An 18806-nucleotide genomic window follows, 5' to 3' on the forward strand; every position below is an offset into this window, starting at 1 on the left:
GAGAAAACCTGCCCCAGCGCCACTTTCTCCTCCACAAATCTCACTTGATCAGACCCGGGAACGAACCCGGGCCGCCGCGGTGGGAAGCCAGCGACTAACCGCTTGAGCTATGGCGCGGCCAAAATAGACCTTAGAGAAAGAATGGGGTGACATGGACTGGTACTGTCTGACTCGTGATAGTGACCAGTGGAGGGCTCTTGTGAACACGGTAATGAGTCTCCGGGTTCCATAAAATGTTGGGAAATTCTTCAGTAGCCGAGTGACTGACGGCTTCTCAAGGAGGACTCAGCTCCTTGGATTTAGTTTAGTTTATCTGTTTGTTATTTTGTTAAGAGCGGCCTCCGTAGTCTAGAGGTAACGTTCCCACCTCATGACTCGTGGTACGCGGGTTCAAATACCCGGCGGAGGTCGTCGAATTTTTAAGGGCGGAAAAATTCAGGGAACAAGTCCTCCGGGAGGGACTTTAAGCTGTGTGTCCCGTGTCGTAACTTTACGGCACGTAAAAGAACCTCATATCCCCAAAGGGGATCACTGAGCCAAATTCCAGGACGTTTCCCGCCCAACAATAGTTTCTAACGCCTCTGATAGATGGGGGAAGCATTACAGACACCGCTAAGCAAGTGGCCGAACTCGCTTGCTCGGCGGGACTGATGGTACGCACCATTTATCGGTAGGGTAAAGAGACTGGTAGAATATCATAGAGGGAAGCACAATAGATCAAACTGGTCGCGGTGCAAGGGGAAACCCACCCTCTCTAAATAACTAACTAAATAACTAGTTTGTTAAGGGATGTGAAATTCAGTCTCCCACACTAGGGGAAATGGTCAGAATTATGCAGTTTCTAGACTACACCCTTCGTCTACAGAAGATGAAGGGAAGGGAGTACTTGGTAAAGCTTGGCATATGTGGAAGGAAACTACTGAAACTGGCCTTAAATATGCCGGGTCGGGTTCCTTTGACTCAGAATAGGGACTAGCGGTTGTGGGCTCTTGTGAACACGGCAATGAAGCTTACGGCTCCATAAAAGAGAAGAATTTCTTAATTAGCTGTGTGGCTTTGAGATTCTCATGAAGGATTCCTGCTTCATGAACATCACAGAAAGTGAATGATGTATTCTGTTTACCTGTGTGAAGTTCGCATAAATGGCACTACATGTGACTTCCGAAGAAAAATGCAATTAAATGTTGCGGTTTACAACACGGATTGGTTTACCGTCATCCAGCGCTAGAAAATTAAAGTCACAGAAACAACACATGTTCTTGGGCTTAGCAATTCACATCATGAAGCCTCGACGCTATGTGGGCTAGATACTGAAAGTGTCGTAAAAGGGCCCATAGCCATAAAAACTGCATAAACTTAGTCCTCACATTTAGATTTCATTACTACGAGAGTGGTCAGTGTCACATCCCTGTCGCTTCACATCTGTAGGTCCACTGACTTAAAGGTTACGTGGTTCCCAAGCCGATCTGACGAGGCACACTGTCACGTGTTAGTTACTGGACATGGGGTTCGGCTTGATAATTGTATTTAATGAACGCTCACTAGTTTTATCTTAAAATAATTATAACACCTTCACTAATCTACGTACTGCACAAACCACTGTTGAAAACAATAAGTCTTCTAGGTTTTCACTAGTCGTTGCTTAGTAGCGGCTTGTAAAACTCTCAACCGCCAACTCCGACCGTCGACTTCAGACTACTGCTTCCAAGAATTTCTCTATTGTTGAGTGACGTGTTAAGCGGGTTGTTGCCTAGCGATGGCCGAGGTATTTTTGATGCGGGAGCTTGTTTTGATTGCAGTGGAAACATGTTTACCGCGACGTTGCCTAGAAGTGGAAGACTTTTTAGGCCTGCTATTCCAGCTTTCAACCGTCATGTCATAATAATTTATACTGCCAAAATCGAACTTGAGGTTATCTAGCCCGTAATGCGTGATGGAAAAATGAGAGATTCCATAGGAACCTTGCCCCAAAAGAGGGAAAAAGTCCAAACATGGATATGTATTACAAGTCAATACGCAATAACAAGAATGTATTTTGGGGCACGGTCAACACGAGAGTTCAATTTAAACTATCTATGCTCAAAGAAGGGCTACAGGCTCTGATATATGCATGTTCTGAGAGCTCGGTCCTTTCCTGTGGAGTCATTTTAAATATGCCGAACAAAAACAAAAACAGTGGTTTTCGTCCGCAAGCGAACTATACCGACCGAGCGACCGCCGATTGTCGGCGAAGTTAGTGCGAAATTTAGCGGAGAGAGGTTGTCGCTTGGTCAGCACAACGAATCCCCGCGGCCGTTAATTTCGGTTTTCTAGCCGCTAATTCCTTGAAGTATCCTCACGATGCTGAGTGGACACCGTTCCAAACCCACTACTCAGAAAATCTGTCAGCGCCGGGAATCGAACGGGGACCTGTGGATCTGTAGCCAGGAACTCTGACCACTAGACCACAGAGGCGGTCGAAACTAAAATGTATCCACCCCAAGGCTAACAAATTGAGAACTTCGTGTATTATGAGAATATAGTACGGCAGGATGACTAGTCCTGCCAGAGTCGACGCTGCCCTGAACAGTACCGAAGCTACAATCTTGAAAGCAAAAGTGCAACTTCTGTACCTCGTGAGGCTTGAGGTTCTCATCCTGTCACGAATATCAGTATGTTCTCAGAAGTGATAGAGTGTAACCTAATACAAATTTACCTACATTTCGAAGGATAATGTTGTCTGCGTATCTTCCTAGCATGTAGCAACAAATTTTTCCAAAATGTCGGTAACCTTCTATCAAACTACAAACTATCAAACATATTGAAAAGCTGGTACTCTGTTTTAAGTACAGCTCTGTTATGAGCATCGCAGCGGTTAGGTAACAAACTAGAATACTGAGAAATCTTAAGGCCCGTCCACATTACTCGTGCTCGTGCGTCACAAGCTTACTGCTGCCGGAAAAGTGGACGCCCAAACTGGTTTGCATACAAAGCCTTCGCATTTCTTCACAACAGATATCAGCTCCAGATCCTGATTTTCCGGCAGCAGTAAGCTTCTGACACACGAGCACGAGTAATGTGGACGGGCCTTTACACAGGGCCTCGAGCCTCGTGGACTTTTGTGAACACGCCAATGAACCTTCAGATTACATAAAAAGAGAGTGAGTGTCTAAGCTACTATTAGCTTCTCGTGGAAAAATTTTGCTCCACTGGGGTTGGTTATCTTATGCGAGGCCGTGCCATAGCTTAGGCGGTCCGGGTTCGAGCCCAGGACACGTCATGAGGGATTTGTGGTAGACAAAGTGGCACTGGGTCAGGTTTCCTCTGAATACTTAGATTTCCTCTGCCAATGCTCATTCCACCGACTGCTCCACATTCATAATCTATCATCTGGGGCTTGTACAATAGGCCAGAAGTGGCCCCAGTACAAGGGACTTAGTCCCACCGCTCTAGCAATAAGAAAAATCCTATGCGAGATCTGAAGTTCTGTTGCTGTCTTCTGGGATGTGTTCGCTGGTTGCCCTGTAGAACATTACGTTCAGCGGAACCGGCTGCTTCCGTCTTCCGAGTAGAAGGCAGAGGCAGAAGGTTCGCGTCGAATGTTGGTGAAGTCGTACTGATCTATACGGAGTCACACCCGGAAGGCAGCAAACTTCACACTTGTTCTCTGTTTTTGGTGGACGGTGGAATTAAAGATTCATGTACAGTTTCTTTATTAAAAACCGTCACAACGAACTATATTAAAGTCAGTGCCAAAAAAAAACGAAAAAATTCATGTATTGCGTCGGTACTTACTTCTCTTCATCTCCCTGGGACTCGCCTCTTCCAGAACGACTGCTGGCATTGCCTTCACGGTCTGGTACTCGGCCCCCTCCCTGGGACTGGGGCCAAGCGCTGAGGGTGGCTCCGAGTGACGTCGGCTCCTGAACAAACGCATGGTGGAGTCGCGGCACTTCGCATGGGTACAGCAAATCCACTGCCTCCAGCGACCTGCAATTGTGACCATAATTTTTTACTCTACTTCGGACTGAGTGTGGAAAGTTCGCTGTATGCGGTTTTGGGGCAATGCTGACAACACAAAGTTCGAGCCCCGATCGGTACTCTTGTTATAAAGAAGCCAGCAAGCGATACTGTTGTTACCTGCCTCCAAGGTATCCCATCCAACTGTTATCCTACCCTTGGACTTAAGAGTGATGCTGCTGGGTGTGTACAATTAGTCTTCCTGGCAACAATCACAGTGTAAATACATGAAAAGATGAACATTTGGTTGGAACATCTAAGAGGATGCTATCAGAAAGAGCTCCAAGCAAATTTTATATTATCGACCGATAGGAAGAAGCGATCCAGGAAAGCCAAGAGGAATATAGCTTAGTTCGTTAGGTTGGAAAGAGCTAAAGTGCTCAACCCTAGCAGATGATGATGATGATGATGATGATGATGATGATGATGATGATGATGATGATGATGATGATGACAATCACGGTATCGGATTTCAATTTCCTTCCTAATAACCTAGAACTAACCAGTACATAATCTAAAATATGTGCACCCAAGTCTTAAACTCCTTTCCTATCGAACTATCAGCTTTCTCTCACATTTTCTATCCTTCTGGCTTTGTATTCTGTTTATTTCATTTGTTCTTCCCGGAGTACAGAACATAACTGATTGAACTACATGCGTGTACTCTACGTGCTTTATAACGTCGGATATGTGAGAAATTACAATATATAACTTGATGAAAATTACATATTATATATATCTGCATTTTTCTGGGGGGGGGGCAGGGAAAATCCAACAAAACTGTTGGCCAGAATGAAATGCCTTACATTCTCGTTCAGTTAATTTAGGGACATGCCTGTATTACGAGAAGACAGGAATGAATGTTTTCTGCCAGACGAAAGATGAAATACGGATAACAGGTTCAGACAGTAAACTTATTTCTGTAAAGACCTCTAGGATATTAATATTCGTAGAATCACTTATTTAACTTCTGTAAAGGGTTCAAAACCGCTATTACTTGTAGAATTATTCACTTTTCTCCTGCAGGGAGCTCCAGAACATTAATACTTCTAGTATTATTAATTTTATTTCTGTAAAGAGCTCAAAACTACTATTACTTACATAATCGCTAATTTTTCACCTGTAAAGATCTCAAAAGAACAAATTTCTGTAAAATCACTCATTTTTCTCCTGCAGGGAACTCCAAAATATTAATACTTATAGTATCACTAATTTTATTTCTGTAAAGAGCTCAGAAGCAGGTGAGTATCCACTGCAACCTGCAGGTCGATACGAGTTCTCTATTTTTCACACAGGTACAACAAGCGGTTGGGAAATCAGTAAGGACAGTATGAGCACTCTGACACAGTTGAAGTGTTTGGTTGGCACTAGAACAGCGTTTACTCACGATAAGTGGCTTTCTGAATTAAGAAACTCGTTCACTTTAACCGTCAGGTCATTTTAAACTAGGCTTGCCACTTGCACCCGAAGCCTTCTCCGTTTCTACTATACTCACTTCAAACATGACGTAACTGAAGAGCAGTGGAACACAGGGGCATCCTCTCGACCGTGAGTAGCACAGAAACAAGCGACTGGACACCGCCTGAACGGGCACTTCTATCTAGTCTCACTATAGACACTGGTTTCGAAACGAAGCCAAACTATAAAGCTACTGTCACGTGTATTTGTGACTGTAGACGGGGTTTGGAATCGTGAATGACGTTCACAAGTCGTAACTACAATTAATTATAACACTCTAAAGGTTAGTGTAGTTATAACATACAAAGTAAAGTCTTCAACGTCTGCTTGCTTAGTCGTTGCTTAGTAATCAATTTGATCTGGTTAACACTTCAACTATTGAATACCACAGTATTTCTATCTGCCTTATGTTACGACCGACGTTCAGTCGGTCAGTCTGTCTTCGAATAAAACAACCATCTGGGGCTTACGGCCAGTCCTTTATTACTGTCAGATAGTTGTGGGTTTGTTGATGTGGGGCGATCTCTCCGACGAGAGGACGGGTCTATCGTTTACAATTGCTGCTGGTCCACGCCAGCGCAGTCATTATCGAGTCCGAATCCCGTAGAACTCGAGACATATTTCACTGTCTCAGATTCGAGCCTTCCATTTTCGTCGTCTCCTACGACCCGCGGGGCTACGCTGGAGGTATTCGCCCCCGCCTCCACGAATGCACTGCCTTTTATAAATTCCACGTAGCCCGCATGGAAGACAGTTAACTGTCCTCTGTTATTGTAGTTGTTGTCACGGGAATCTGTTACCGTGGGAATAAGTGTTTACCTAGCCGTTGTCTAGCAAATGATCATATTCGTCACACTATGCATTTCCAATTTCTCTGTCCTTAAAAGGCTAATAGCATATGGGCGTTTTTCTGCTCTCTGTGTGTGGATGGGGGCGGAGTGACAGGGTAGATTTAGGGACGAATTTTTCACGCCTGCTCATTTCATGCCAGTCGTCATACGAGTGAATGCGAGCGGAGTACTGGCAGTAATGAGCATAGGCTTCCACACTGTGCATGGCAGCGCCCACAGAATCTGAGGACATGATGGTAAGGGCACTGGACTAAGGAAATTACTGTGTTACTCCTCCTCAGGATCATCAGTGGGATTGCACTACCGTACGGATGCGACTGTTAATTCGAGGTTTTCTTTCCTTTTCTTTTCTTCCCCCTCCCCTCCACAAATACTGCATCTTACAGACGATTTGCCTTATTTTCAGGTCCATAAGAATAAATATGAGGATGATAATGAGGAACTGTAATTGATAATTCTAATAATACCTAGCACAATATTTACATACTTACTTATGGAGCTGAGCCCTTCTTGAAGAGCCGCCAAATCTGCAGCCACTCAAGAATTTCCCAGCATTTTATGGAACCCGAAGGTTCATTGCTGTGTTCACAAGAGCCCTCCACTGGTCCCTATCCTGAGCCAGATCAATCCAAACCATATTATCCCATCCTATCTCTCTAAGATCCATTTTAACATTGTCCACCCACCTACGCCTTGCTCTTACCAGTGGTCTCTTTCCTTCTGGCTTTCCCACCAATATCCTATATGCATTCCTCTTCTCCCTCATTCGTGCTACATACACTGCCCACCTCATCCTCCTTAAATTTTAAATTTACTTTTTCTTAATAGCGTAGGTTTTAGGTCTACCCCTCTTTCCCTTTACAAGACTCAGAGCTAAATTACATACTGGGTTTCGCCAAAATACGTCTCTTTCTCTGACTTCATCATTACAAAAACAGGAGGTTGCACTATATTCGGGGTGTGCTTTCATTTGGGCTTATACAGTATTTAGAATGTTCTGATTAAAAGCTTAATTCTTAATACAACTGAAAATTAAATACTGTCTGCTTTATGAAAAAAATTAATATATGTATCGGGTTCAAAATCCTCTCTTTATAACGTTTTATTTTCATTTTCTCTCTCGTCACTCGTTTATTGTTTTGTGCTCGTTCTAGCTATTCAATTTTGCCAAGAACAAAACTTTTCTCCGATTTTCTCACTTGAAATTTACGGGGCCGCATTTTATTGGGGTGTACTTTTATTCAGCCTTATGCGGTATCTAGAACATTCTGCTTCCAAGCGTAATCCTTAATATATCTGAATATGGAATCGTTTATTTTTTATGGTTGAAATTTTATTATATAACGGACTTCAATTTTTGTTTATTGCATTTTCTTGACTTTTTATTTCTCGCCACTCGTTAATTAATTCGCGTTCGTGCTGCCGTTTTTCCTGCAGCGGTTCTGCTTGTGGCATCTCAATTTCTTCTCCTTTCGTTCATTATTTTTCTCTCTCAATGCAGTGCTCTTTAATTGTTAAAATATGTCTGTAATAAGTGAAGCGTTCATTTCATTACGTAACTGGCAGTGTTAATTATAGCATGTGTATTAGTGACTAAAGACGGAGTTCGTATTTGCAATTGGATTTACTGGATACTTACAGGTTAAAACTACAAATAATTATTACAATATTGCTGATTTACACAATTTATAATCACTCTACACTAATCTTCTCAGTCTATTTCCACTAGTCTTCACTATCCGTTTCCTGTCAACGGATTTATAACTCGGAAACTGTAAAAGTCTCACTAAATTACACACTCCCAACTTTGATGTAATACAGCACACGTAAGTCTAAGCACACTAAGTCTTCTAAATTTTCTTCTGGACACACTGCTGTTCCCTTGGAACTTCGGAACTCAAGTGAAGTCAATTCCGATTCTAATATGCTCTTATATCATCTCGGCACGTACCATGCACAGAAAACACAGCCCCTCTATTGTTGCATGGCGCAGACCACAGAGAAATTACGTGTCACGCGTCAAACTGCGAGTTCATTCGCCCCTTACCACCACTGGGCGTTGCGTGAACGACATAGAAAACAGCCTCATCTATTGTTGCGTGCTGGACCGTATTTATAGAGCCTGGCAACGCGTTGTTCAAATCCGTTACAATATTGTCACGTGCTAAGCTATTAGACAGAGCTTTGGAATGGTAAATGGATTCAGTGCACTCTTACAACTCGGATTTACCAGTAACTATAACGCTGCACAAACACTGTAACACACACACACACACCAGCCTTCTAACCTTGTTAGACTCTACTAGCGGTTACACGGTTAGAGTCCTCCAACATGGGTTATTCCTCGCGTCCTTGCAGCTACGGAACTGCACTCACTATATACAGAAACAATCAATGACTGCTATTTCTCGTTATATATAGTTGGGACGGACCGCACAGATAACGCCTTTCCCAACAGTTCTTCTATTGTTGCGTGCGTAGCTGTTGGCGCGGACAGCATAAATAACACCGTTCTCCGCGCGTGGTGTGTTCCATTGGTGGAACTGTGTCATTGTCTAACAACGGCCATACTTCTAGAGCCGTTCCCTAGCAAGGGCTGTCTCTGTTGGATTTACAATTCTGGCCTCCAGCAAACAAACCGTAATATTTTAAAATGTAAAATTTATACTGCAACACAAGGAAAATTTGTTCCTCTGCTGGCTTATTCATTTGGGCGCCAAGCCATGAAGACGGAAGGTGGGAATGGAGTACAGTTCCACCAATTTGGCCTTGGAACTAGATGGAGATGAGTGATCAGTCCCGCGCACAGAGCCTAGTACTGGAATAGCTAACACAGAATAATAACAGAGCTGTACTTTCAGTCGTAACACACTTTTGGAATTTCTGTGTTTACTCTGTGTGTAAGCCGAAGCCCATTGTCGCCATAAATTTTACCTGTTTGTGTAGCTTTAAGCATGTTATCTACCCCTGAACGTTACTTTACCAACATGGGTATAAAATATTCAATTATAGAGTAATATTTTGCTTTTTATTCTCTAAAACTCTCTACTCATCTGAGCTTATTACATTTACTGAAACATACCTAGAAAGGATGAAAAGTGTCCTTCGCAAGGATTTAGTTAGGCAGGCCCGCAAATCAGACTGCGATTCCCTTTACGCTTTGATGTTCCTACATCTCACTGCCTTCGTGTAGCCGTGCGTAGTACGTGAAACTGCCATTTGCAATGTATGTGACAAACTTCATGTCCTCCAGAGCATTATTAATTTATAGTATTTCTTAATTTCCTCATTTCCTATTCTGTCTCTTGAAGTTGCTGGAAATGTCAGTACACGAGGTGCTATGTGTACCTATTTATTATATTCTTCTGTGCACATTCCTTCCCATAAATCGTGTTTGATTTCCAAGAACGGTTCTGCACCCACAGTAAGAAGGTTTCTTCAATCCACATACTCATGAAACGTCAAGATGGCGTGGGCAGCAAACTTTTTCTTATTATGAATATTGTACCCGGAGACCGGATGTTCTGACTGAAGTTTTCCGTAGTTCCTCCTGATTCCCTCCAAGGACAGACAAAGCAGGTACTGCATCAAATAGGCAATGGTCACTTTCTTTCGCGTCACTCACAATGCACTATTCATATCATTCGAAGATAAAAAAACAGGTAAAAGGTAAAAGCAGCCGGTCACGGTAGCCGAGCGGTCTAAGGCATGCACTGTCTTCGCTCACTCGGAAGCCGGGATCGTGGGTTCGAATCCCACTCAGGGCATGGATGTTTGTGTGCGTTTTTCTGTGTTTGTGTACAGGTAGAGGTCTTGCGACGAGCTGATCACTCGCCCAAGGAGTCCTACCGAATGTGTAAGATCGAGAAACACCTAAGTGAACGGAGTTCATGGAGGTAGGCCTAGGCCCACTGGGGCTGTAGTGCCAAGGGGGGAAGGAAAAAAAAAAGGTAAAAGCAAACTTGTTCCTGTTTTTAATTCATTAAGAGCCATGGCATGAAGACGAAAGCGAGAATGGAGGTACACTCCACCAAATCTTTGCCCCGGCTACAGATGGAGATCAGTGGTCAGCTTCATTCCCCTACCACTTTATTTCCAGGAAAAAAGAGCCTCCGATGCCCACTGGATAGAAGCCGAGTGGAGCCTAGAGCCAGTCTCGGAATTGTGGAGTGGAGAAAAATCTCATTGCCCTAGTCAGAAATCGAATCCCGTTCGTCCAGGCCGGCTAAACTACAGGTCTGTTAAATAAATCTGAAATGAATATTAAATGGGGCATTTAAACATCAACGAATATCTATTATTAGTTTAATTCTACTTTAAAATGATTATGTACTATGCTTCTTCTTCATAAGGCTCGACAGCTTCATTTCTTGAACGCTTTGGCCTGCTCAACAATTTCCTTCCAGCTACTTCTGTTCTGTGTGCGAGTTACTTACTCATGGAGCTGAGCCCTTCTGGAGGAGCCGCCAATTCTGCAGCTACTCAAGAATTTCCCAGCATTTTATGGAACCCGAAGGTTCATCATCGTGTTCACAAGAACCCTCCACTGGTCCCTATCCTGAGCCAGATCAAGCCAATCGATACCATCCCATCCTATCTCTCTAAGATCCATTTTAATATTGCCCGCCCACCTACGCCTTGGTCTTTCCAGTGGTCTCTTTCCTTCTGGCTTTCCCACCAATATCCTATACGAATTCCTCGTCTCCCCCATTCGTGCTACATGCCCTGCCCACCTCATCCTCCTTGACTTGATCATTCTAATTATACTTGGAGAAGAGTACAAGTTATGAGGCTCCTCATTATGCAGTTTTCTCCAACCTCCTGTCACGTCATCTCTCTTCGGTCCAAATATTCTCCTCTACACCCTCAGTCTATGTTCCTTCCTTTATCTAGTTACAAATTCCTAAATCCTTTAGGTCTTCCCTTACGTCATCTTCCCACCTAATCTTAGGTACTCCAGGTTCCTGTCACTAATTTACTTTCTTTATTCCTTGGAACTCACTTTGGTCGTCTCCGTTTGATATGTCCGGCTATCTTTGTGGAGTTTTTAGCAATTTGATTTTTACAGTGCAAGGGAGCTGGCCTTGCGAATAACCCCCGCTACCTTGGAGGGCCTAGGATTCTCTGTCGGGGTTTACTCCCTTAGCCAGTGGGTTACAATTAAAGCGTCGGAAAATCGCTTTTCGCCCTTCCGAAGAACGTTGCCCGGGGACTACGCACCCAAGCAATTTAACTACTGAAGAAGAGAGATAACTGCACCCTATCGCATGCTTTAACACTCAGAAACTCTGAGTCTTCCCCCCAGGGTGTGATGGGTTTCCCATGATTCTAAGAATAAGGGTAAGTAGCATTAATCTGTTGGTCTTTGTAAGGAACACTGAACACTTTTTAACTTTTATATTAGACCCACTATGTATCCGATACACTGGCATGCTATATTTAGAACTTCAACCAATTTATCTTTCGTAATAATCATAAAAACATTAGAACTAGCCTCTACAACATCTCAACTTTTTGTACGAATGACTGAGAGGTCTCCACTTAGTAAACTGAATGTTTTCTCCTCATGGTTTATGGGTCAAAGGTCATGACGTTAACTCCGACGGGCCGATCTGTGTTATCTAATTTCTTAAATTCTACTGGACCGGTTCCAGTTTCTGCTTTCGATCTCTTTACGGGGGTACAACTGCCTCCTTCAGAAGCTCTGGAGCAGAACAGCTCAGACTGACGGCCGAACACGTCGCGACGCCCTCAAAGAATAGGGGTACAGACCTCAAATTGATTCGTCCATGTGTCGAGAACGGTAAGAGTAGAATGGGGCAGGAGAATGGTACCATATTGTGGCGTGCCGCCTAGTGCCGGAATATTTGGAATCAGAACGCATCCATTGCTATACAACGGCTAGCAATTCCTAGGCAGCGAAGCCTAGGAAATTGTTGCCCCGGAAATGAAAGTCTAACAGTGGTGTATCCACCGTTACAAGCGAATTGTTTGAGGCAGACACGTATTCCCGCTTTCGTTGCGTAACAGCGGACGGAATTAACCCTTCGACAAGGTATTCCCTATTCAGTCCGAGGGCAAGTTATAACAGTCCAACGTCGGGCAGAGACCAGCAGAATTTGTATTCGACTTTAGCAGGAAAGGGTTCTTATCAGACTACATCAGAAATGTTGTAACACTGAAGGAGAAACGTCTGAAGGATGTGGAGAATAACCGTCAGTGCGAGTGCAAAAGTGACTGTCCAATACAGGCATTCGTTCAGATCCGAAAACCCACACAACTTCTCGTCGCGTTGCCTAGCAAACACGCAACAACATGTATTCGGTACTGGAAGCTGCGATTCTTGCCAACAGAGAACGTTGGGCAGACGCTACTGCAGTCCCGTGACTTGCATCCACTTAGCTACTCGCCCTGGTAAGCGCTCGTTAGGTCCAGGCTGTCACTCCAGAATGAGAGCTCCGTGTCACAGGGAGTCGTGTTGTAGATGATCGTGGCAGATATGAAACCGGCCACAGCAGCCACAACTGACCCCTGACCTGCCCACTGTCTCTTGCGGAGAGCCTGAGGACCTTCAACTTGCTTTGTAAAGGAATTATTTGCGCTGTGTCCTTAAGCCTTGCTTCTGAACTACGCGTCAGAAGTATGTAAGAAATAGCCGGACAGTGGTTGCAGCTAAATTTGGAGTGGGAGGGAGAAAGGATGGCGCACTTTAAATAAAGCCTTGACAAACCGACATACATTCAATAATCCTATCTCAGTGCACTTGATAAAATTCAGTGTCCATGGTGTTAAGGAAGCCCGGGTCTAAGAAAAAAACAGAATAAACGCATACAGATATCGCCTCAAGTAGGATTCGAACTCAAAATCACAGTGTTTGAGCGGGCAAAGACCGCGCGGCCATTGTCATCGGCCGAGGCCATGAAGATATAATTGGAAAGTATTCCAGCTAAAGTTGTAGAGGAGAACAGAACACTTTTTCCTAAGGTTTCTCTTCTGGATACTACTAAAGAAAGTGGAGTGAACATGTCATATCTGTTATGCTACATGTACAATTCCTAACTTCTTTATGATACAGCACTTTGCGTACGCGCACATTTCAAAACGAGTTTTATTTATTTCATTTTTGTAAATGATGCAGGCGGGATAGGCATGACCTTTCTCTTTTGAACTAACGTTATGCACTACATCTAATCAACGAATATCAGTCGACATTATTAACAATTACTTATAATGAGCATAATATTAAACGTAAAGTAAAGGCATATTTGACCTGATGCGTAAGATCTCCTGGTCCAGTAACGCCTGAACACATATTAGTGCAGCGACCAGTCACTTGGTTAAGCCTGAGTGTATCTGTAGTCCTAGATCGAAGCTTATTGATGGTTATTTTTCACAATACTGTAAATCTAACTGAAACAAATTCAAATGACCCTTAAGAAATATTACAGACATTATGTTCACTGTTCCTGGTCAAAGTGTTATGTTTCGCTAGCTTTATATTAGATGCTTAAAATAGCACCAGTAAAAAGTCCGTTGAAATTGGCTCGAGAAGCCGTTATGTACGAAGTCAATCACAAATACCTAACTCAAATAGTTGTAAAGATTTCGGAAATTCGGCTACATTTATACTAAAACACTAAGCTTAAGAAAATAGAAACTGATGCTTTCATCTAGATTAAAATTTTTCGATAAAGCCTATTTATAAAGAAACAAACTTCATTAGAAAGCCTGAACTAACTTCTCTTGAACTTCCAACTTCAAATTCCTAATTTTGCATCTCATATGCAACAAATGAGCCAATCTGCAGGACAAATAATTATCATCTCCGAAGATTTTTTCTTTCGGGATACAATTCCGTGTAGTCCGTTGAAAGTCGACCGCCGTTTCGGAAGAATGTGTCGCCTACATTTTCAGGGTCGAAGAATAAACCAACAAGAAACCCAGTGTGAAAACAGGCGGAAAGCAGATGGAGGGGAAATTACCCTCGGAAAAGTCATTGATTTTCAACGGACTACACGCCGTCATATCCCGGAAGACAGAACCCTTCTTCGCCACAGCTGTGAGACCCTCAAACCCTACATAATTATCATCTCTAGCTGCAGTTCCACAGACACCCCTCTCTGGTTCACCCTTATATATGTTAAATCACGATTTCACTGAATATACAGACTGTCAGCAATGCAGGTTTAATTTCGGAAAATAAACTGAGACCGCGTTGCCAAATGCAAAATAGCTGCCTCGCTCTTTTCGGCAAGGGTCGGGACTTCAGGCCCGCGTGAGGCAATCTGCGCCCAGAATTCTACGCGATACTCCTTTCCGGTTTCCAGACTAAAATTCTGTACACATTTTTTTATTTTTCTCGTGTATGCTACATGTGCCCCAAACAACTTATCCTTTTTGGTTTATTCTCCGTTATATAATTAAGTGAAGGCTTAACAATTATAACATTCTGTTTCATAACTCCCCCAGCCGCCTCTTACTCCATCCGGTTCATGCCAAAATAATTTCCTCGTCACGTTGTCCTCAGACAGACTCATTCAGCATTCTTCTTGAACGCGAGAGACCAAGTTCCGCAATCATAGAGAAAAACAGGCAAAATTATATTTCAGTATACTTTAATCTCCACAAATTCTGCTAGGAGACAGAAATTAAGTAGTAGCAATATTTCCCCAATTTTTCTTGTCTTAGTTTCTTCATGAACATAATTTTGATGTTTTACATTCATTCCCAGACATGTTAACTTTGCCACTAATTAACTTCAACCCTTATAAACATTAAGCCATGACGGCCGTAAAAGTAATCTATGAGTATCACTATTTTTAAGCATTGCATCCTGTTGCTTATATGCAATGAAAATATATATAATTTTTACCGTCAAAATAACAATACCATTTTTTATTTATTATTTATATAAGTAGCACGCACTATATGTTTCGACTGCAGTAACAGACAGAAACTACTCGTACCTTATAACACTTAGAAAGATAACTTCTATCATTTTTAAATACCAATTTGTGGCTTTAGGGTGACCTATTGTCATCACATGTACGATTTTTATGTTGATTTTTATTCTTATTTTATTATATTTTATTGCTAATTTTAACCAAGGTCTAAGCTAAGTTCTGTCTAGATTGTGAATCGAATGAAAGCGAATTTGTACGAACCAATTTGAAAAATATTAATGTTAGAGTTTCAATTCAATAACAGTATGACCCATTTGAGGTCGAAACATGTAGTGCGCGCTACATAAATAAATAATGATGTATTATTGTGTTTACAGTAAAATTATATATATATATATGTATATCCATTAGCCTAGATCTATTACATTAGATCTGAGATTCTCACAGCGTGGTCTACGCAGACCACTCACTAACTTTTAGGACTTGACTCCTCCCTAGTTGGTTGAGGCACTATGCTTCAAGACGGAAGGTCTAGGGTTCACGTCCCGATGAGATCATTGGATTTTTTCAATTGATCTAATCCTTCCAGCCGCACTATGGCCCTGGGGTCGACTCAGCCTCTAATAGAAATGAATACCAGGAATATTCCTGGGGGTAAAGGGCGGCCGGCGCGTAAGGCTAACAACCTTGCCGCCATCTATGAGCCGATTGTCTAAAAAATATTGGAACCTCAACATCTCACAACCCTATGTTACAGGGATAACTTTACTTTTTTACTTGTTTTTACTCCACTCACACTGTTTGTTCGTCGGGTCCAAAGAGTGGCCACACAGCCTGGTCACAGGAAATGCCAAAGAAATTCCACAACATTTATTTAAATGCCAAAGTCCATATGAATTTCAAGGAATAACCTGCAGGGCAGTGCAAATGACTCACACAAGAAAAATGACGGGAGATAAATCAACGGAGTTCAGCCAAGGACTTCTGTTGCCATAGGTACAAATTGTTGTGGTGACCGCTCTCGCACTCCCTGAGGTTCAGCACAAACCGTGGCGAAATGTTTCTGCAGCACACGCTTATTAAGTCTGCAACCTCTGCATCCCACAGTGTCTGTCGGCTCAGTTACTGATGGTTCTATCTCAAGTTTTCATTATTTTTCAAGTTTTAATTTCTTTTAGTTCTTTAGGGCACAAGGGCTATATATCCGCATTTCAACTGAGTATAGTCACGATAGAAAGTGCAGACAATCGATGTCCTCCTGCTCTCTCTCTCTCCTATGTTCACTGTTCGTGTTTCAAACATTAGGAGCATGTCCTCTGTCTTCACACAATGCTTAGATACGAATATTAAGAGCTTAGGCGACATGTTAAAGATGCAGTCTTGTGGGAAATCGTGCATCACCGCTGTTTTATGCCAGCGTGAAACTTATTCTGAAGGAAGACTCGATACGTTAGTGCCTGAGTAAAGAATATGGAAAACATAGACCTAAAAGAGAATACAGGTAAACAGTGGAATAACTGAGAAAAGTGCATATATAATTAATATAAAGGCATCTGAAATTTCAAGAGGAAATTGCTGAGGTTGTCAACATCATCACTGAACATTCTGCATAAAATCTACAGAGAAAACAAATTCTGGATAAGTGAAGTTATTGAAAAACTCTAACCTCGATAATTTAAAAGTTATGGAAATAATATTACATTTATGTTTCGAGAGGCGTTGATAGCACAACAATACGCATAAGGCGATGCTACTGTCTGGATGCAGGATATGAGCTTCCTGTCCAGCTTTCCACTGTCGTATTACTGTCATTTTCAACCAATGGCAACTCTGTAACTACTAACACGAGTAATAACAGGATAGCAAGCGTTAGGCTTAAGGGCATGCACAATGTGACAACTGTACTTTCTATATAATAATTTCGAGGCATGCAGTAGCGTAGTTGGTTGAGGCACTATACTACAAGCTGGAAGGTCACGGGTTCCTAATACTTCCAGTCGCACTATGGCCCTGGGGTCGACTCAGCCTCTAACAGAAATGAGTACCAGGAATCTTCCTGGGGGTAAAGGGCGGCTGGCGCTTAAGCCTGACAACCTCAAAGCCATCTGTGATCGAATTGTCTCGAAAATGTTGGAGCCTCGACATCTCACAATACTATGGGCCTCCACGGCCTGCTACAGGGATAGCTTTACCTTAGCTTACATACTATTTTCACGTGATTATATCAGATAGGATGAACAATGAGGAGAGGGGGAATTCAGATTTCCTTCCACCATACACATGAGAGAAAGGCAATGGCTTCTTCAAATCTGGCAGCGTCTTAACCCAGAGGCCCAAACCGTTACACAAACGTTAAGTTTCTTGTCAATTTCTGTAGAAAACAGACACCCGAAGGTCTAAGTCTGGCTTCTTCACACTCCCGAACTTCTCTGTGAGGTTTACTCATTGTTGCTGAAGTAAAAACGTGCCTAAAATAAATATAGTACTCTTGGTGGGGCAGAATATGTCATCAAAAACACTTAAAGTGTTCCCCTACGGCTTCGCTCTTCTATCGAGAAACTACGTACAAAATCTACGAAACGTGATATACGAGTATAAACATTACACCATACTTATTACTTTCCAGTGGTTATTCTCGAGTTCAAAAGCATCATTTACTTTGATGGCCTTCCATTGATGGTTACTTGCTCTCAAATTCCCGCAACCGCTCCTCGCCGCGTGCTTTCAACGGGAGGAGGTTCCGACCAACACTTACACTGCCTGCTCCGCAGTTTCTCAAACTACAGTCACGCATTGAGTCCTATATACTACAGAACTCTTTACTTTGGCAGAACAGCTCGATCCTTAGAATATGACTGATTGTCCATCTGTATGATGACCGTCACTGAAAGGGGTGAGATGAATTCAGGCAGATTCCCAGGCTGAAGTAACAGTCCCGTTTCATTATAACCTCGGAGCTGAATCGTGTAGAATTCTGAAAGATTTTCAACGTTTCGGCCAATTTTATAATTACATTCTTCGCAGTTGTGGGGAGGGATCGGAAGCGCTTTACATGTAGAGCGGGCGGCAAGTTGGGAGGCTAAGTCTTGACTGGACAGGAGTCGCCTCCAGCAGGAAATGGTTGAGCAAGCGACGTGGAACAGGTGTTTTTGGAGAGCAGATGTTCAGGAAATGAGGGATGGAAACATTTGAGTGAGAACACAAGATGTGATAGAAGAGGCACATTATTCTCGAAAGCCGAAGCCATACACTAAACCAAGGGTCTCCAAACTACGGCCCGCGAAAGAATTGTGCAGAAATACGCCAATTGTACTAATTTTCCAGTGAGTACTAGTAAACGTGATTCCGAGCTTATTGACCTGACATATTATACTGCAGTTCGATGGCTTAGCTGTGGAAAGGTACTTTCGCGCTTCTTTCAGCTCAGGAATGAAATTGATATATTTCTTAGCGAGAAAAACCATCACGAACCACTTTTATCAGATACAGAGTGGCTTTGGAAATTAGCATTTTTTGCTGATCTGGTGAACCACATGAACCATTTGAATTTAAAGTTGCAGGGTGAAAATAACTTAGTCTGTGATTTATTTGCACT

The 18806-nt window shown here is 42.7% G+C and overlaps 1 protein-coding gene across 6 annotated transcripts in view; it reads right to left on the reverse strand.

The window, feature by feature from the left end:
* The window catches only part of LOC111862957, a 292851-nt gene that overhangs the window by 63058 nt on the left and 210987 nt on the right, over positions 1-18806 (reverse strand). For all 6 annotated transcript variants that reach the window (XM_023848845.2, XM_033750869.1, XM_033750870.1 and 3 more), the window contains one exon: positions 3775-3969. In XM_023848845.2, coding sequence (XP_023704613.1) covers positions 3775-3916 — 142 coding nt within the window. In that variant the 5' untranslated portion in view covers positions 3917-3969. The remainder of the gene's footprint in view (positions 1-3774; positions 3970-18806) is intronic.

Source organism: Cryptotermes secundus, unplaced genomic scaffold (assembly GCF_002891405.2).
Source record: "Cryptotermes secundus unplaced genomic scaffold, Csec_1.0 scaffold856, whole genome shotgun sequence".
Taxonomy (NCBI): domain Eukaryota; kingdom Metazoa; phylum Arthropoda; class Insecta; order Blattodea; family Kalotermitidae; genus Cryptotermes; species Cryptotermes secundus.